This window comes from Prionailurus bengalensis, chromosome X (assembly GCF_016509475.1).
Source record: "Prionailurus bengalensis isolate Pbe53 chromosome X, Fcat_Pben_1.1_paternal_pri, whole genome shotgun sequence".
NCBI classification, from domain to species: domain Eukaryota; kingdom Metazoa; phylum Chordata; class Mammalia; order Carnivora; family Felidae; genus Prionailurus; species Prionailurus bengalensis.
In genome coordinates this window covers 12,147,733-12,168,929 of record NC_057361.1, presented here as the reverse complement: position 1 = coordinate 12,168,929, position 21,197 = coordinate 12,147,733, and the positions used below count along the sequence as shown (strand labels likewise).

The 21,197-nt window shown below is 44.0% G+C and overlaps 1 protein-coding gene across 2 annotated transcripts in view; it reads right to left on the bottom strand.

Annotated features, from left to right (window-relative positions):
• Window positions 1–21,197, bottom strand: part of BMX (BMX non-receptor tyrosine kinase) — a 52,978-nt gene that overhangs the window by 7,998 nt on the left and 23,783 nt on the right. For both annotated transcript variants that reach the window (XM_043569921.1, XM_043569922.1), the window contains exons 10-16: window positions 17,014–17,068; window positions 15,181–15,260; window positions 12,607–12,734; window positions 9,627–9,701; window positions 8,710–8,881; window positions 5,249–5,465; window positions 4,325–4,389 (exon numbers count right to left, since the gene is read on the bottom strand). In XM_043569921.1, coding sequence (XP_043425856.1) covers window positions 4,325–4,389; window positions 5,249–5,465; window positions 8,710–8,881; window positions 9,627–9,701; window positions 12,607–12,734; window positions 15,181–15,260; window positions 17,014–17,068 — 792 coding nt within the window. The remainder of the gene's footprint in view (window positions 1–4,324; window positions 4,390–5,248; window positions 5,466–8,709; window positions 8,882–9,626; window positions 9,702–12,606; window positions 12,735–15,180; window positions 15,261–17,013; window positions 17,069–21,197) is intronic.

Genomic DNA, 21,197 nt, shown 5'->3' with positions numbered 1-21,197 from the left:
GGAGATATCGAGACCATAAAAATATATATTTAAGAGTATGCGCTATATAATAGTGATAAAAATAGAAGCATCCTCAATGTCCACACGTCGAAGAGCAATTAAATATCATATGGTCCAGGGTCGCCTGGGGGGCTCAGTCGGTTAAGCATCTGACTCTTGATTTCAGGTCAGGTCATGATCTCACAGATCGTGAGTTTGAGCCTTGTATCTGCACTGAAGCATGAAGCCTACTTGGGATTCTCTCTCTATCCCTCTCTCTCTACCCCTCCCCCGCTCATTCTCTCTCTCTCTCTCTCTCTCTCTCTCTCTCTCTCTCTCTCTCTCTCACACACACACACACACACACACAATAAATAAATAAACTTTAAAAATATGGTATGCTACATTAATTCAGTAAGATAGTATACAGCCATTTAAACAACAAGATATCAGGATGAGCACTGGGTGTTGTATGTAAGCCAATTTGACAATACATTATATTAAAAAAAAACAAAAAACACAAGATAGTTCTATATTTACCAAAAAATAAAAAAAGTGAAAAATGCCCATGGAAAATGGGGCCGTGCAAAAGCAGGTATATATAATGTAACTCCGTTAAAAAACTTTTAATTCCACTATAGTTAACATGCAGTGTTACATTAGTTTGAGGTGTACAATATAGTGATTTAACAATTCCATGTATTACTCAGGGCTCCTCCAGATAAGCATACTCTTAATCCCCTTCATCTATTCCAGCACTGTTGTGGGAACAAACAATAAATGCACATATTTATGCACGTGACTGGGTATACGTAGGATTAGTTATGAAAGGGCATCTATCAAACGTGTTGGCTGTAGTTACTCCTAGTGCTGAAAATGAGGTGAAGGGGTGGGGGACAGATTCTACTTCTCCCTTTCGCCACTGTTGCCCTATTTCTTACAATAAGCATATATTATTTATATAACTAATAGAGGGAAGCCCTCTATGTTTGCCTAGAAAAAAGCAAATGAATAATGACTCTTAACAAAAAAGGAAAAGAAAAGTTATGGAAGCTGAAATTTTGGATATACTTTACGGGAAAACTGTACACATCAAAGGTGTGTTAGAGATGTGTATTGTAATTTAAAATGTCAGGAAAAGCTGGTTTTGAAAATCATTCTTGGAAATATTAATGATGTTAATGTTTATATCACGTTAGTAATATATTTAACATATGAGTATATTAGTAGAATAGAATAGAGATATTAATAGTAGTAACAAATAACACTTTCATAGGATTACACAAAACACCTTCCATACTTCCTTCCTCAGGCCCCCTCAGCTTCTCTAGACAGCACAAGACATCCAGAAACTGCTGGCACTGGGTTTCACCTGCGGCTTAGACCTTCCTTTGGATCATCAGGACCAAGGTAAGGCACAGGCTTCTGAGCTAGAAGGAACTTGACAGTATGTTCCCTGGATGCTGCCATAATGGCCAATTCTCCCGCCTTGAGAACAAGGTAGGGATCAGTCCCCCTGTCCTGGGAGCTTCTCCCCGCCCGATGAAGCTGCGAGCTCAAGAGAGCTACACATTTGGGGTATCAGTGTAGGAGACTCAGCGTGTGGGTGGTTGGAGTGTTGGTAAGGGGTACACAGCCCAAGGGACACCTTGACAATGTTGAGGGTCCCAGAAAAGGAGCACTTCCTAATATTGAATTGTAGGGAAGACTTAAAAACAGATCCTCCTGGGGCGCCTGGCTGGCTCAGTTGGTAGAGCACATGACTCTTGATCTTGGGTTCGTGAGTTTGAGCCTCACATTATGGGTAGAGATGACTAAAAAAAAAAAAAAAACAACTTTAAAACAAAACTCAGATGGTCCTATGGTGTTTCAGGGCTATGTCTGCTAAATATAAAGCTAGCCTTGGTGAACTCTGCAGACCTCCTTGAAATTGTATTCCTCCTCAGAATTATGTGAGTTTATGTCGAATTGACACAACTTTATAGCTGTATTTTGTCTCAGTTTTGAAATCTACTTGCTCTCAGGACTAAGATGACCATTTTGAGGGCAGGTACTATCCCATTTATGTCAGTATCTCCTACAAGGCCTTGGCATTTAGCAGGCACTCAATAAACGCTCGCTGAGTGGAAAGGCCAACATGTACATATTCGTTTCCTATGTAAACCCATGAAACTGGCTCTGAGGCTCACATAGTCTGAAGATTCACAATAAAGAAAATGGAAGACTCTTTTAAACTGCTATCATAAGATAATTATTTCCAAAATGAACTCATGGCACTTCCTCAACATAAAAAGCTTCTGCACAGGGAAGGAAACAACAAAATGGAAAGGCAACCTATGGAATGGGAGAAGATATTTGCAAATGACATATCGGATAAAGGGTTAGAATCCAAAATCTATAAAGAACTTATCAAACTCAACATCAAAAACTAATAATAATCCAGTTTTAAAAAATGGGCAGAAGACACGAATAGACATTTTCCAAAGAAGACATCCAGATGGCTAAAACAGACACATGAAAAGATGCCCAACATCACTTATCGTCAGGGAAATACAAATCAAAATTACAACGAGATATCACCTCACACCAGTCAGAACAGGTAAAATTAACACAGGAAACAATGGGTATTGGCAAAGATGCAGAGAAAGGGAAACCCTCTTGCACCTTTGGTAGGAATGCAAACTGGTGTAGCCACGGTGGAAAACAGTATGGATGTTCCTCGAGAAGTTAAAAAAAAAAATAGAACTACCCTATGACCCAGTCAGTGATTGCACTGCTAGGTATTTACCCAAAGGATACAAAAATGATGATTCGAAGGGGCTCAGGCACCCTGATGTTTCTAGCAACACTGTCCACAATAGCCAAACTGTGGAAAGAGCCCAAATGGCCATCAATTGATGAATGGATACAGAGGATGTGGTATATATACACAATGGAATGTTACACAGCCATGAAAAAGAATGAAATCTTGCCACTTGCCACGACAGGGATGGAACTAGAGGGTATCATGTTAAGTGAAATAAGTCAGTCAGACAAAGACAAGCACCATATGATTCCACTCATATGTGGAATTTAAAAAACAAATAGATGAACATATGGGAAGGAAAAAAAAAGAGGGAAGCAAACCATAAGAGACTCCTAACTACAGAAAACAAACAGGGTTTTTGGAGGGGAGGTGGGTGGGGGCATGGGCTAAATGGGTGATGGGGATTAAGGGGGGCACTTGTGATGAGCACGGGTTTTGTATGTAAGTGATGAATCACCAAATTCTACACCTGAAACCAATTTTACCACATATATTAACTAGAATTTAAATAGAAACTTGAAGAAAAAAAAGTAATTTATCTAAATCATAAAGTGGTGATAGAATGCCAACCAAGAGAACCTCAGAGTCTACTTTCGTGCCTTACTTGGTAATACAGAAAATTTAATGACACGCCAACAAAAATTTTCCTGGTGTTAATGCTATGCCTGTTTCAGTTTTTAAAAAATTTTTAAATGTTTGTTTATTTTTTTTAACGTTTATTTTTGAGACAGAGACAGAGCATGAACGGGGGAGGGTCAGAGAGAGGGAGACACAGAATCCGAAACAGGCTCCAGGCTCTGAGCTGTCAGCACAGAGCCTGATGCGGGGCTCGAACTCACGGACCGCGAGATCATGACCTGAGCCGAAATCGGCCGCTTAACTGACTGAGCCACCCAGGCACCCCAAATGTTTGTTTATTTTTGAGAGGGAGATAGAGTGTGAGCAGAAGAGGGGCAGAGAGACAGGGAGACACAGAATCTGAAGCAGGCTCTAGGCTCCGAGCTGTCGGCACAGAGCCCGACGTGGGCCTTGAACTCATGAACCTCGAGATCATGACCTGAGCTGAAGGTGGATGCTTAACCGACTGAGCCACCCAGGCGCCCCTATGCTATGCCAATTTGAATGAATATTAAGAGAAAATCAGAAAGGCCTAAAGGAGCTTTGATTGAGTTAAAAAATATATACATAATATATACATGTATACGTGTATATACATCCCAATAATCTGGCTATACCATGTTATATTAGAATATTTAGGACCTTTCATGGAATTCTTTTAGAAGTTAAAAAATATTAGAGTTTTGAAAGAATGAAAAGGGACTTTGGGTAATTTCTGAAGAACAACTATATCTTCCTAGTGAAGAAATGAGGTGAGACATATTTCATAGGTGGTCAGAGGCAGTATGGGGAAGAGATCCAGGTTTCTAACCCCCCAATTCAGAGCACGTTCCATATCACCGCAATGCCTTCAATTCTGATGGCATTTAGGTGTGAATGGAGACCCCTCTTTCATTGCTTGCCCCTTTGGAACTGGCTTACCTCGTCATCCCAAAGTCAGACACTTTCACGGAGAGATCACTGTCTACCAAGCAGTTCCGAGCCGCCTTTGGAGAAAACACAAAATTACCAAACAGTTAAAGTGGCCAAGAATCTCCCGACATCAGGATCCAACACTTTCCTTCTCTTTAGCAGAGTTCTCACCCAATCTAAGATTGCCTATCAAAACCCCAAATGTTGAGACTCTGTCTTTGTGTCCTTGGCAATTTTTCAAAACGAAAATGTGCGCCCCTAAGTATTTTCACGCAAGCAGCCATCCTTGTCAAACGGCATGAAAGGTATCACACGTCAAACACAGAACCGCAGCTCGTCGGCGAGAAGGGAAAAATTATTTCTAGGGGTTCCTTCTCCACCACAGGGGTACCATGCATCAACAGGCGCTTTGAAGGCGTAGATGCTGTACCGGCCTAGTGTGCGTGGCGGGTTTGCTGTTCAGAGCAAGCGGAGCTCTAAAGATAAATACCAGTGCCTACCAAGCAAAACGTCCCCCAACCCACCCTGACCCAAAGACACACAGATTTCACTTCCTTCTGGTTTTGTATTTCTCAGTTATGGTCTTAATTGACTGCTTTGGCCCTGAGCCCTCCCTGGAGTAAAGGTCAACTTGGATTTAATTGGTTCGGAGAAACACGAAATTGACCAAACTCTTTCCTTTGTATCCATCTTCCTCCACACCACCACACAGCTACATAAATCCTGATGGCTTCTTTTAGTCTTTCTGTACTGCAAATATTTTATTTAGAAATCGTGGCTTTTATTACAAAAGCGTCATGTGCTTGAGCAAGTCACAGGAGAGCCAAGTGAAGGTGAGGATGCCCTCCTTGTCACCCTTCCCAATGGCCCCATCGCTGGAGGCGGGGACCGTGGATTGCTTTCTTTCTCTGAGCGTCCAGTGGCTCTGCTTACCAAGTCCCTGTGTATGAACTGGTGGCTCTCCAAGAAGGCCATGCCTTCACACACATCATAGCACATTTCTAAGAGCTGAGAGGTTTCAAGTCCTTTTCCGTGACTCTTCAGGTAATTAAGCAGGCAGCCATTAGTTATATATTCAGTCACTATGTATATAGGGTATCGCTTTGAACACACTCCGTAGAATTTCACCAGCTTGGGGTGGCTGAGTTTCCTGGAAACAACAGATTTTCAAAAGTTCAGTACTGAATTTCCACACTCCATGTTGCAGATGTCCTGAAAAAGAATCCCTCTCAGGTTTTTGCTTGTTTTCATGTCTCCCCTTCTACTTGAACAGAGAAAGAGAGGGAAACGTTTTGGATTTTGTTCTGGGAGCATTAGCCTTTGAAGGCAAGGAAAAAAGCCGCCTCCTGTTGGATCTTGACAACCCCAACAGCAATTTAGCGGTTGTGGGAGCTGTGCTCGCCTTTCTTACAGAGAACCAGGGAAGCAATGGCCTGCTGTGCCAGATATCCCATTTGGTCTCCTGGCATCCGGAGACTTCCATGGCTGATTTGGAGAAAGCTCCACACTGTAACGGCCATCGCTTCCAGTTCAAAGCATCTAACTTTCTACGTTTTGAAGTCCAAACCTTTCATTCTAAAAAAAAATTATAGCAGAACATGAAGGGTGTAGGAGAAAGGAAAATAGTTGCCATGTTAGGGAAGTGCGATTAGGCATGATTTTTTCTTTCTTTTTCAAAAAAATCCATTTTGTCATTACATTATCTTTCAATAATCAATTTAGAAAATAGTAACTACATGACATAGCCCTTCTGGCAGGTCATGACAGATGGATAACCTGCTGTTATGGTGTTCATCCCCTTGTCCATGTGATTGATCAGTTTGCAGGCTGATTCCTTAATGTTCACGTGCGTAAAGTAAATCTAATGGCGATTTTAGAATTTTTAAGTAAATAAGCATTTATTAAGTAGTTATTTTCTTCCTTCTTTTTTTATGTTTATTTATTTTTGAGAGACAGAGAGTGAGCAGGGGGAGGGACAGAGAGACAGGGAGACACAGAATCCGAAGCAGGCTCCAGGCTCTGAGCTGTCAGCACAGAGCCCGACGCGGGGCCCGAACCCACGAACCGTGAGGTCATGACCTGAGCCAAAGTCAGACGCCTAACCAACTGAGCCACCCAGGTGCCCCTATTTTCTTCCTTCTTAGCATAACTATAGGGACATGCCTTTGGAGGTTATTCAAGGTCATGAGCTTGGATATGCCTCTTTCAGCTATTTTAGACAATGGCATGGAACCCGGTATTGCTTCCTTCAAACAGAAGACTAGTGGCGGGACACAAGTCCATCGCCCAATAAAAGCTGTTCCTGGAGCAAATTCAGTCACTGACCATGGGGCACGTGGTGGGAACACCATGTCAACTGATACTGCCCACATGACAGGCCTCAATTTGACCATCACATCTGGGATATAACATTTTCCCTTTAGGATACAGTTTGATTTCCTTCTTTATGACCAGGTGATTTGTCGATGGCTTTTTATGATTCTGTGTGATGACCAGCAGTCTAATTGCAAAAAAAACATGTTTAAATGGATACCATGACACAGGGTTTACACCATGAGCCTAGGGGAGTTTCCGCTAGATTTTTCTTTGCTACAAAAGGAGGACACTGAGGGCCTCCTCCCCAGTTTTGAGGGTATAACTGCCAAAAGCAGGATAGGCTACATAATTTGTAGGGACCAGTACAAAACGAAAATGCGGGGACCCTTACTTAAGAATGATTAAGAATTTCAAGATGGTGACCTCACAGCAGGAAGCCAAGCGCAGAGCCCTTCTAAGTGGGCCCCCCCACCCCAGGCCGTGCAGGCTGCGTGCCCGTGAAGCCAGCCCTGGGCAGAGGCTTGTGTGCACATACTATTTCTGCTTCCAAACCATCCTGCATTTGTGGTCAAAGTGGTTGTTCTGACTCTCCTGGTGCCTTTGGTCTTCATGAAAGAATGACTAAGGAAATGGACTCTGGAATGTCTGCCTGGGTTTGCATCTCTGCTTTGCCACTTTGACCAGCTTGGTGACCTTGGGCCCATTATTTAACATTTCTGTGTGTCAGTTTCCTAGAAAACAAAGACAACAACGGTACATCCGTGGACAACAATGGTACATCCGTCCTAGGCTTCTTACGAGGATTGAATACATTAAGATTTATAAAGTGCTCAAGGAAATGCCTGTAAATACCATGCAAGTGTTGAAGTAAAAAAATTTAAAAGTGTCATTACTCTGCAGCAGGCCAGGATTTGTGATTTTGACTATCTTTGACCAAAATCCTGCTGTGACATTGTTTGTGTTGATCCGTTCCCTAAAGGCAGGATGACCAGCTGTCCCGCTTTGCCTGGGACTAAGGGGTTCCTGGATCACAGGGCTTTCAGGGCTAAAGCAGGAAAGTCTCGGGCAAACCCGGATGGTTGGTTCCTTTTCAAAGTCTGGTTCGCCATGTTTACAAGAAGCGGTAGAATCATTAAAATAATTCTTTGTATTTACATTGATAAGAGAGAGAGAGAAGGGAGGAAGGGAGGGAGAGAGAGAGAGAAAGCGAGCTTAGAAAGAAAAAAAACCCCCACATCTGCATTGTGGACTGTTTTGGGAGCCAAGGCCCATTAGGAAGGTATCTTCATTTACCAGATGAGGAAAGAAGTAGGGCGAGAAAGCAGTTTTGTCAAACTGTACTGAAGGTACCAGAAAGGAAAAGGATATTGCCCGTAGGGCGTTAGTTTTCAGTATTGCTTTAGCCCTGGCCACTAGAGGCTCCTACCCTTGGGCTTGTGCTTTACAGGGCCCCATTCTGTTCCTCATCCCACCATGCACCTCCCCAAAGGACAAGGAAGCTCAGAACCCATGCTTCCCTTTTTCTCGATCACCCTTGGGGTACTGAGACTCTGGAATCCCCCATCCACATAGTCCTGAGGCCTCTTCCAGGACCTGTGTAGACTCTTCCTGGGCCAGTCATGCTAAGAGTGAACCATGCTATTGGTGTGCCTTACCCCTAACCAAGATCATTCGCTGATGGATAGTTGTTTGTGGGAGACACAGAGGGAGCCCGGATGTACCAAATGCTATGTCTACATGTAAGTACTGAGTACAGTGCAGGACAGAGCTGGGGGTGGGAGGAGAAAGGAGAGGGGTAGAGTTGGGAGCAGTGGTATGGGCCAGAGGCTAGTTTCTCTAAAGAGTCTTGAGAATTCTAAACTTGAATATGGCCTCTCAGATTGTTATGAAGGTATACTTGTCAGAGGAGCGTAGAACCGATTTCATTTAAAGGTGCGTCAGCTTGATTTATAACTTCTAAATATACCTATGATGTGTGGAGTCTTGCTCGAGGCCTTGCAAATGTTAGGGACAGACCTGTTAGCATGAATGTCCTCCCATGGTAAGGGCCAAACTGTCATTCCTCAGAAGAAACTTACATCATGGTCTGGGCCTCCTGGAAGAATTCATCTTCTGACATGGAGCCCTCCTTGATCATCTTAATGGCAACGTCATACTGTCCCTTCCATTTGCCCAGGTGGACCACTCCAAACTGACCACTTCCTAGTTCCTTCAGGAGGGCAATCTCTTCTCTTTTCAGTTCCCATATTCCTAGTAAGGCAAGACAGACACTCTTTAGGATGAAAATAGAAGACCTTGGGGCTGACAGCTTCCCAAGTGGTTTCTTCTCCAACGAGTTTCACATTGGCGACATAGAACAGTAAGACTTTTTAAGTTGATCACTTAAAAAAAAAACCCTTAGAGGTGTGGTCTTATGACCTATGAGACCACACAATAATGCCACCAGGACAATACGTTCATGAAGCAGCTACAGTTATTGACAAAAAGGCTTAGAACACTTTGCCAACTGGAGGCATCTTGGAAACACCCAGTGTCAAAACGTGCTCGATGCTCTTAGCTTGGTAAAAAAATATCATTACATTCTCTTATAAGGCAAACTAAACTATGATGTGGGTGGATGTCCTTATCCTTAAATACACAAGGTTGAACACTGGCTCCCCTGAACGGGCCCAGAATCCCAGAAGAAGAAAGGACAGGCGATGGGGTTCTAGAGGCTGGTGATTGGGTTTAATAACAGGACAACTTTGACAGTCTTTTTGGTAAGGCTGAGGAGATTACAGAGTTAGTTTCAGAGTACGGAAAAGTTGTGGGGTTTTTGTTTTTGGTTTTTTTCTGGAAAATGGTCAAACATATTAGAACTGAAGCCCTCCCTGGCACAACCTGAACACAGACCTCCTTCTGGCCTTCCTTCTTTTCTTTTTTGGAAATACGTATATACTTTTTTAACCAGAAATGGTAGGAAATGGAGTTTAAGAGCTCAAGTGTGTGTCCATACCACTTCCCAAGGACACGGAGACGGGAACCTTGTTGGCCTTGGTCGACACAGGGTGGCGGAGTCGTGTGATCATGCCTGCAATGGAATCAGCACCGTATCATCACATCACATCACATCACATCACATCACATCACACCAGTTCACACCAGTTCACACCTCTGCTCGTGCTCTCTCCAGAGTAGCTGGAAAAGCACAGAGTTCAGGATGTCATGATGGAGAGGGAGGATCCATTCTGAACGTATTCATCCTGCATTGGATTGATTTGCTTGACTCGACTAAGTAGCTCAATGTAAAAGCAAAAATTAAAAGAGTAAAACAACTTTAGGTAATTTTTAAAAATCCCATAGAGTTGGTTCCTTGATGGGATCTTCCATTTAAAAAAATTTCCCATTTTTACTCTGCTTTTTATAGTCCTATATTTAAATACCTGTACACGTGGCACACGTATTTGGTTTACAAACTCCAAACAGTACAGAAGGGCACAAAATAAAAAGCAAACCACTTGATTTTTAAAAATGGAACCTATTACTAAGTTGCATAAAATGGTCAAGTCATTTTAATTGCTTACATCAAGCAATGATAAAGCTGGGTTAAAATAATCACGGTATTTATAGTGTCTTGAAAGAACTCATTCAAAAAAATGTTTCTTGCTTAAACGTGTGATATTTTCCAAGTCCTGGGAGCTGTCACAGATGTCCTTTTCCTCTTCTTCCTTTTTCTACATATTTATTTACTTTTTATATGTGTGTGTGGTCTCCGAATGTTTTAAGTCCCAAACCTGTAATCGGCAAAAAGATGAGCACACTCCTGCAAAATATGTACATACAATGGCTGCTGTGTTGACACATGATGTGATTCACAAAATACACTCACGATAGAAAACTTAAGAGAATGAGATTCTTAGAAATAGCTAAAGAAACATTTTAATGTTTTCTTTCTATACCCTGTGGAGTTTCTTGTGCATCTTCTGGAGTGAAATCGTTCTACTTGGAGATGTCTGTTCATACAATACCTTTTCCAAAGGGTACTTTCTAGGTGTTAGAGGTTAAATATACAGTCGAGGAAAGTGGGACAAAGGAAAAATACAAGAGCCAAAATCAAAGCCAGGAGTAAGGCTAGGTCACCTACACGCATGTAATCTAGTCAGACTTGCACACATTTGACGCTGAGCCCACAGCTTATTTTTACTCACTGTTGGAAGTACATCCAGTCACCGCCCGTAAGTGGCACTAGTCGAGAAAAGACAGTTAGAGGAGACTTCCTTTGTTTTTAGTTTCTTTTTTGCTAAGCTTATTGAGATGTTGTTGGCATACGTAACTTTAAGGTATGCAACATGATGATCTGACGTGTGTATATACTGTGAAACGATTACCCCTCAGGGTGAGTTAACACTGCCACTAGAAGGGATTTCTATACATATACTCGCTGGTCGATTAGCCAAAATCTAAAAAGTAATAGTACCCAGTGTTGGCGAGGATGAAGGAAATTACGGTTGGTGGAAGTGTACATCTCTGAAAAGCATTGGAAAGTGTCTAAATTTTGAATGTTCTTAACCATTATCTTAGACATCTCACTTCTAGGGAATTTGGCTACAGAAACACTAATACAGATACACAGAGCTATGTGTACAGGACTGTGCATTGAAACCACCAATTATAACGTGAAAATACTGTATGTATCAACATAGGTTTAGGTGAATAAATTATGGAGTGATTCTACAATAGAATCCTATGAGTGGTTAAATAGAACAAAGTGAGCTATATGTATGTGGATGGAAAGACCACTAAGACATGTAGAGTAAAGAAAGCAAACTGATTTGGGTGCCTGGGTGGCTCAGTCAGTTAAGCATCTGACTTCGGCTCAGGTCATGATCTCACAGTTTGTGAGTTCCAGACCCATGTCGGGCTCTGTGCTGACAGCTCGGAGCCTGGAGGCTGCTTTGGATTCTGTGTCTCCCTCTCTCTCTGCCCCTCCTCCACTCATGCTCGTGCACACTCTCTCTCAAAAATAAAATTGAAACATTAAAAATTTTTTTAAAAAAGAAAGCAAGCTGAAAAGTAGTTTGTGTGGAATGATCTCACCTTTGTAAAATATAATGTGTTTACATATACATATATAATTTATTTATATATGTAATAAATAATAGGGGCACCTGGGTGGCTCAGTTGGTTAAACATCTGACTTCGGCTCAGGTCATGGTCTCACGGTTTGTGAGTTTGAGCCCCTCATCAGGCTCTGTGCTGACAACTCAGAGTCTGGAGTCTGCTTCAGATTCTGTGTCTCCCTGTCTCTCTGCCTCTCCCCTGCTTGCACTCTGTCTCTCTCTCAAAAATAAACATTAAAAAAATTTTATAATAAATGATAAGTGTTAGTATCAGCATAGAAAAAAATTCTGTCAGAATAGACAACAACTTGTCCATGGAGGTTCTCGCTCCAATGTAAATATTTTTATAATGTTTGAAGTTTGTAATCAACTTATTCCTATAAGCAGAACAAGACTGCAAATATTTTTGTAAAGAGAATCTCTAACTACTTTTTTTTTTTTTGATGTTACTCATTTCTGAGAGAGAGAGAGAGAGAGAGCAAGCAGAGGAGGGGCAAAGAAAAAGGGAGACACAGAATCCCAAGCAGCCTCTACACTGTCAGCACAGAGCCCAATCTCATGAACCATGAGATTCTTACCTGAGCAGAGATCAAGCATCAGATACTTAACCAACCGAGCCACCCAGGCGCCCCAAGGATCTCTACTTCTCAGTCACTCAACTCACACAACTTCATTTTTCTGGCATCTTAGAGTGTATGATGTGATATTCCAGGAAACATAGGCTAAAAATCACAGCAGGTATATGGCTTGAGAGCATTTTTGTTCCTACTTTTCATGGTTCCCGATAGGATTAAGACTGTTAGGAGGATCCATAGTACCCAAGAAAATTGATATTTATCAACAAGGACCCGTAAAAGAACAACTGAAATAAATTACCTGCTGAATTGTGTTGATGATAGTGAATAAGCTTTGGAATGGAATCAAAACAGTAGTTTTCTGCCAGGTACAATTTGTTCTCAGCATTTGTGTGCACATGGTAATGCTTGACAGTTCCTTTTTTATCACTGGTAAGGAAGAAAGAACGTTAGAATGTTTTTCATTCTCAATTGAAGCTTGATTAAATCATGGTTAAATAATTACTTCAGATGGCATTCACAAATTTTGGAGAGGGAAGTCAGAGGGGAAGTCTCGGTCTTGACATCTCTTGGTTTTCTAGAGCCATCCATGACAATCGGTAATTATGCAAGAGAGCTCCTCTCTCAACTCAGTGTATCTTTTGTGCCATAGAGAATCCGTCTACTATAAAATTCCAACTTTCGGCACTGTTCCTCCCTTAGGAAGTCTAAGACTGGAAGCTTCCTTTGATGATTGAGAGCCCTGCAGGGTTTCAGGATCATTATTCTGAACACCAATTCTCTTTGAGGATAATAATGAAGATTAAAACTCGGGAGACAAGGGTGATTAGGCTGAGGGTGCTCTCATCCAGGCCTGGGTGGGAGGCTCTTTGGGAATGGAACATGCAAGATGAAATGGTGGGGGTGGCTTTACTTCCTCATATGAACTTGTACCTTTGCCACATAAAACATGTTTTTCCTTTTACTCTACCTTTGGAACACAGTGGTGAGTCGAGGCACGCTGATTTAGGCTAATCGGGAATAATATGTCTGTCTTAGGTTTTAGAGTATGGCCTAGCAGTCAAGAGTTGGGCTTTTCATCCAGTTCTCCTGTTCGCTAGATACCTCATCTGGTTGTTATAAAGATTGGTTGTTATAAAGATTTTATATAAGGCAATTTGCACTATGCTTGGTCATAAGAAACTGCTGATAAATTGTTGTTGCTGTAGTGCCAGCCTAGTCAAAATTGCACCCGTAAAAAGGAAAAACGGTGGTTTGTTGTTGCAAATGGCCACTTTGCTCTTGGTCTCAGCGTGAAATCCATTCAAGCCCATTTATGATGTTTCGTAAACGAAGGCTTCCATATTCACTAATTTGGATTATTTCCATTTGAGTCCTCATCTGTCTGCTGTATTTTCTACCTGGCCACCTTCAGAAATAGATCTGGGGTCAGGGATCTTGACTAGGAGGACTCCTGATGTGAGGTTCGGCTGAAACTGCAGGGCCGGCGGGTGAAGAGCTCTTAATACTCAGTGAACCAAATCTTTTCCCAGTTCCTACTGGGCTGGCTTTGGCCAGCCTCTAGGTGTGCAGCTTCCTCCATGAGATGGACCCGGGATGGCCTCCTGCATTGGAAAATGCTGTGTGACTGCTTAGGGTACATTCTGGCCTCTCAATTTGGAGATGCATACTCCATAAAAAAATGTATCAAAATAAAATTACCTCTTAATCACTTAGCTATTACCCACAAAACCCCATGTAGGTACCAAGGGTAGGTACGGTATGTGGAGACAGCCCCAAGGGAAAGGGTGATGCGATCCAACCATCAAAAAAAATGTTTTTATTAGGAATAGTTTTTCAAGCGATCCTAATCTAGATTCGGCCAGATTCTTATCTCCGAACGCTGGGGTTCTCAATGTAGACACAGGCGTATAGTCAAAAGAACACGAACTCTGCTGTCGAAGGCCTGACTTCAAGTGGGTCACGTATTAATTTTGTGGTGCGTCTTCATGAGTGCTCTTGGAACCTCAGACCTCTCATCTGTAAAATGGCACAAAACCAGCTTTCCCCGGTGCTTCACAGGATGATGAGAAGGAACAAAAGAGCTAGCAGCCGATGGGAAAGTGGCCTGTGAATCTCTGGCAGGGGATCCCGATGTGGGTGGCGGTGACTGTGGGTGCCTTATATGCTCCTTCACGAGAACAACAACTGTGATGGTAACTGCCACTCGTTTATTAAGTGCTTACTCTGTGCCAGGCACTGTTGTGCTCCAATACGTGAATTAACTCCCTTCATCCAGAGAACTTAATAGTCAGTGTTATTTTTCCCTTTTCAAACAGGGAAGCTGAGGCACGGAGGTTAAGAAACTTGCTCGGTGTCATACAGCCTTGACATGATAGAGTCAGGAGTTGGCTCCGGAGGTGCGGCTTCAAAGCAGAACTCGTAACCACGCAAAGAGGACAGCACCCCAGAAGGAAACTGTCCCGGGAACACAGATACACCGATTCAACTTTATGCCAGCTTTGCCCCCCACTGGGAAGACTTACTGAAGACCAGACGCTGGGGTCGGTGTCTCAGGTCAGCAGGTGGCTAGGGCCGAGAGTGTTCACAGGCTCCATTGCTGTTTTTCTCTCTTTAGGCTTAGGGCCAAGTCGAGGGGAGTAACCCAAGATTCCTTTACCAAGCGTTGACTGGCGTTGTTCTAGAGAACAACCTCTCAAAGTGGGGGTGGGGGGGGTGGGACAGGCAATGACAAATGGTCGCATTCAATAGAAATACTTTGATCCCAAACTCCAGGGTTTAAAGGCGGTGTCTCATCCCAAAACGTGACTAAATGGCCAGCGTATTCAAAGGACATACACAAAAGACAAAAGAAAGAAATCCCTGTCATACTTACTTCATAGCCTTGCTAAATAAGGACACTGTGTACATTCCCACCTGGCGGGAATTTCTAACCATAAATGCGCCTTCTTTTCCCTGCAAAGGAAGCAAAGTGTGGAAGGAACAGAGAACATTTTTGTTATTCTTGGAAACTATAGGTGGTAGGAAGATCGATCTTTTAGGTCCATGTTAAAGGTCACTGACGGTACAGGTCATCCAACAGCTGGCGCAAAGGGGCCCCACAGCTGACCTTTCGTCCTCTCGCTCAGCTCTGAGACCTACCCTGTGTGCTCTGACTCTCCCTCTCCTCTTAGTTTCTAACCCCCACTGGTAATTTTCTCTCTCTCTCTTTTTTTAAATTTAAAAAAAAAATTTTTTTTTTCAACGTTTATTTATTTTTGGGACAGAGAGAGACAGAGCATGAACGGGGGAGGGGCAGAGAGAGAGGGAGACACAGAATCGGAAACAGGCTCCAGGCTCTGAGCCATCAGCCCAGAGCCCGACGCGGGGCTCGAACTCACGGACCGCGAGATCGTGACCTGGCTGAAGTCGGACGCTTAACCGACTGCGCCACCCAGGCGCCCCTCTCTCTCTCTCTTTTTTTAATGTTTATTTATTTTTGAGAGAGAGAGAGAGAGAGAGAGAGAGGGAGAGAAAGACAGAGTGCGAGCAGGGGAGGGGCAGAGAGAGAAGGAGACAGAATCTGAAGCAGGCTCCAGGCTCCGAGCTGGCAGCACAGAGCCCGACGCGGGGCTTGAACTCGTGGACTGCGAGATCACGACCTGAGCCGAAGTCGGACGGTTAACTGCCTGAGCCACCCAGGTGCCCCAGTTTTCTCCATCACAGCCTGACGTTTCAATCTTTCAGAAATAAAATTTAAAACCACATATCACCGTATCATGCCCTTAGAAGGTATTAGAAAACCAGAGATGCAGAACAAATCGTTTGTTAAAGCCCCATGCTCCACTGGTCTTTCTTAATGACTTGTGCTAATTCTAAGCAGATCCGGATTCAGAAAGAGCAGATAATAGCCTGTGAATGTGATGGGATCCCGAGTTAGGCGGTGAGGCCACCATGTTCTCGCTAGTCCCCCTCAGAGACATCACTGGTGTGCTTTATTAGGTTGAACTGTATCAAGGCGTCATTTTTGCAGGGCAAGAGTTTGCTCCTGGTGATTTCATGCCTTGAGTAACAAAACCAGGGAGATTTATTCCCTATTACATCTGTTGTACTCTGGTTTAGGTGCTAATGAGCAGGGTCAGCGTTGGGCCAGACGGTTCCAGAGATGGCCCCCCAGTAAATCATGCCCCCGACTGTGGCCCTGTGTAGCCCCTCCCGCAGGGAGGCTGGGGCCGGGCCACGTGACCTGCTCTGGCTAGCAGGGCATTCGCAAGCGTGCCCAAAGCACAAACTCAGCAAGTGCTTGTGGTGAACTACGGGGCCCTCCTCTCCTGCCACCTCCTTGAGATCACCACCACCACGCTGTGAGGAAGCCCACGTTAGCCATGCAGAGCAGGACTGTGGCACCCCGTTGACCGCCCCTTCCCCGTCCATCCACTGGCTACATGCGGGTAGCTGAGCGGCCCCAAGCCAGACCTGCCTCAGGACTGCGGGCCTCACAGAAGGCTGAGAAATGGCCAATCTGGTTTCAAACCACCGATACTGGAAGCAGAGGAAGCGGCTAAATGGCAAGGGCCCGGTACCCCAGGGGGCGGACCCCGTGATGACGTGACTGTATGGTTAGCCCCCCGCTTTCTATGAGAAGCGCGTTCCCCACCCCCACCCCCCCCCCCCCCCGGGCCCAGCGGGAGAGAGTCTTAGAGGCTACTGTAAAAACTCGACTGTTTACCTTTTGTCTCAGTAACTGCTCAGACTGTGACCTGGAGATGTTACCTGCAAACCAGCTGCAACGAGAAAGAATTGCGTATTTGAGAGTCAGTGGTTTTTGACTGCATCGCTGATGACCCCACCTTCTGGCGGGTCAAAGGAGGTGTCGGCCTCCCTCGGGGACTTCCCAACGTGACTGCTCCAGAGAATCACCTGAGGAGCTTTTCAAAAATCCAGATTCCGGAGTCTCCACCACCTAACGATGCTTGTGGGGTGGGGCCCGCATGTCTGTATTTTCACACGGGCTGGCGCTGACGAACCGTTGGCCTCCTAGCTGGTCCCTAAGTTCTGTGTTTCGCTGTTTTGAGCGAGAGCCAGAGATTAGACCGATGAAGAATATCCCACTGGGAAAGCTGGGGTTGCCAAAGATGAAAGTTCCTGTCTTTGAACTGTATGTTTTTCTTTTACATTTTTAAAAATATTTATTTATTTTGAGAGAGAGAGCGAGAGAGAGAGAGAGCACGCAAGTGAGCGGAGGGGGGGCAGAGAGAGAGGAGACAGAGAATCCCAAGCAGGCTCTGTGCTGTCAGTGCAGAGCCCAACTTGGGGCTCGATCCCGGGAACCGTGAGGTCATGATCTGGGCCGAAACGAAGAGTCAGATGCTTAACCAACTGAGCCACGCAGGCAGCCCCTCAACCCTATATTTTTCTTGTAATAATCTGATAGAAGCACCCTTTATAGCATCCATTTTCAAAGCAAATGCTTTTCTCACAAATCTTTTTTATTTGAAGGATAGCAATACATAAGCCCCTGTGGTTATATTAAGACAGTAAGAGTTATAGCCACCCGAGAAAAAGATGATGTGGGATAGCCGGGTGTAATCTTTAAATACTGCCTGTTTCACTGAGTTAGCCAAGAGCATCACGTCTTACTTTGTGTGGAGAGCTCAACAGTCCACAGAGTTGTTTCTCACGTGGGATCAATGATGTCTGTAGTCTTTTGGCCTTGGCAAAAATGTCATACTAGGGAAGCGACCAGGGTGTGAGGTGGGAGGGGGCATGGGTTTGGGGCTCACAAGGACCCTCTGGCTAGAAGATAACACCCGAGGAGGGAGGAAATGCCTGAGGGTGAGGGTGTGCTGTGGGGGGCGGGGGATGGAAGTGTCAGCTGGTGGGCAGGCTAATGAAGTGGCAAGAGCCATCAGCCAGCTTGGAGTTCTGGGTTCTAGACATAACTTCCTAATAAGTAGTTGTACGGCTTTGGACAAGCCACTTAGCCTTTTTTGACCTTGGAATTACCCATTTGTAAGATTAGGACGAGGGTTGAATTTGAGAAGTTTAAAAGTCTCTTCTAAAAAACAAGGCTCTTCTAATTCTACCTTTATAGATACTATATAATTAAAACTTGAGGGGCGCCTGGGTGGCGCAGTCGGTTAAGCGTCCGACTTCAGCCAGGTCACGATCTTGCGGTCCGTGAGTTCGAGCCCCGCGTCAGGCTCTGGGCTGATGGCTCGGAGCCTGGAGCCTGTTTCCGATTCTGTGTCTCCCTCTCTCTCTGCCCCTCCCCCGTTCATGCTCTGTCTCTCTCTGTCCCAAAAATAAATAAACATTGAAAAAAAAAATTAAAAAAAAAAAATAAAACTTGAGATATTAACCGATCATTTTATTACTTAATATTTTAAGCTAATCACAGCTAACCAAGAGACTCCTCAGGGAACATGATTGAGGATACATTCCCATGGGAGATAGAAGACAGAGATGGTCAGGAATAAGGAGGGAAGCCTGGAGAAGCAAGGTAAGATTGTGAATAAGCCCCTCCCCCCCATACACGCATGTACACTCTGCCTGTGTCGTCATTTTGCTGGGGTCTGACTCTGTTTTTAAAAAAGATTTCAGTATGTCAGTGTCAGAGCAGCAGAGGCTTAGGCCTTGCCCTGAGGTGTGACATTCCATCTAAACCTCGGTGACTCAGCCTTCAGTAGAACAGATTAGAATTGCTCATGAAGTTCTGGCCACAAAACAAATGCTTCAGGGCCACTGATAGAGGGAGAAGCTGGGGGCACCAAGCACAGTGCAAGGGGCTGAGCCCCAGATCACACAGCCTTCTGGATCTGATTTCCCTGCGGCGTGTCTTTGACTTTGAAGAGGGCAGGTCTTTCCTGATGGATTCCCCAATGCACACCTCTCACGTACCATTTGAATTTAGAAATGATGCAGATAGAGACTATCTTTATGGTCAGATCAGGACTTTCCAAAGCAAAGGAAGACTTCCACTTCATCGAAATGCTAACGTCTAAAACCCACAGTTAGAAGGTCACTCCCTTTGGTTGTCATCTGTCAAAGTGCTATTATCTTTGGATATTTTTTGTTGTTGTTTGTTTGTTTTTCAACTGACTAAGAAAGCCAGGGGCCCCTGGGTCTCTTTTTTTTTTTATTTAATTTTTTTTAATTTACATCCAAATTAGTTAGCATATAGTGCAACAATGATTTCAGAAGTAGATTCCTTAATGCCCCTTACCCGTTTAGCCCATCCCCCCTCCCACACCCCCTCCAGTAACCCTCAGTTTGTTCTCCATGAGTCTCTTCTGTTTTGTCCCCCTTCCTGTTTTTATATTATTTTTGTTTTCCTTCCCTTATGTTCATCTGTTTTGTCTCTTAAAGTCCTCATATGAGTGAAGTCCTAGGATTTTTGTCTTTCTCTGACTAATTTCACTTAGCATAATAGCCTCCAGTTCCATCCACATAGTTGCAAATGGCAAGGTTTCATTCTTTTTGATCACCGAGTAATATTCCATTGTGTATATATACCCCATCTTCTTTATGCATTCATCCATCAATGGACATTTGGGCTCTTTCCCTACTTTGGCTATTGCTGATAGTGCTGCTAGAAACATGGGGGTGCATGTGTCTCTTCGAAACAGCACCCCTGTATCCCATGGATACATGCCTAGTAGTGCCATTGCTGGGTCATAGGGTAGTTCTATTTTTAATTTTTTGAGGAACCTCCCTACTGTTTTCCAGAGTGGCTGCACCAGCATGCATTCCCATCTTTGGATAATTTTTGTGCTGGTGTTTCTCACTTAGTTTGAATTGTTCCATCAGAGGCTTTCCTGAGGGTGGATGTTGGGGAAGAAGGTGGAGATAAAGGGGAGCCAGAAGGTGGTAAAAAGGCCACCAGCCAGAAGGTGGTAAAAAGGTTTAAGGCATACAGCCTGTCTTCCCTAACGTGGCATGGATGGCTAGGGCCAGGCTGGGTTGGAGGTAAGACAAAGAGTCGAAACAGTGACATGTACTTCATAAAACCTCTCACTGTACCTAGAGGCAATACATCAGTGACAGCACTCATACAAAGACAGAACTAAAAACAGTATAATCCTGGTGTTCGAGCAACTTAGCCGCCATTGGGTAGTAGGTGTCTAAGAGACGCAGTCTGTCCTATCACTCCTGCCTCTCCTTAATGCCAATTTTAAATAAAGTTCAGGGGACTTATTTGTCCCTAGTTGTAGAAGGATTCAGTCTTAGATGTTGGAAAGGATCCTAACGGCCCCTCAGGCCAACCTGTCTCAGTATAGTTGGGGTGATCACACATTTGTATTTGCCCAGAAGAGTCTGGTTTGTGCCTGATATCCAGGTGCAATATTTTTTTTAATGTTTATTTTTCAGAGAGAGAGAGAGAGAGAGAGAGAGAGAGAGAGAGAGCGAGCGAGCATGAGCAGGGGAGGGGCAGAAAGAGGGGGAGACACAGAATCTGAAACAGGCTCCAGGCTCTGAGCTGTCAGCACAGAGCCTGACACAGGGCTCAAACCCACGAACCGGAGATCATGACATGAGCTGAAGTCAGATGCTTATACAACTGAGCCACCCAGGCGCCCCAGGTACAATATTCAATAGTGCACTGTTTCTCTGTCTAAATGTCATATCTTGTATCTACGAAGACAAAGTGAAATGAAGGGAACTCCAGGTATACGATAAATCCAATGAATATGTATAGCTAGGTTAGATGATCCAGATTGAGGAAAAATATTTCCCTTAGTAACAATCTAGTTCATTATCACCTGTCATCCAGATAAATGGCCCAGAACCTCACATGAGTTTACCCTTGTAAATACAGCCTCCTGAGCAAGTCCCAGCCATCTGCTTTAATGCCTTTGGGGAAGAATAGAATAGAAACATCTATGTTAGTTTTAGAGGAATACAGAGGACTTT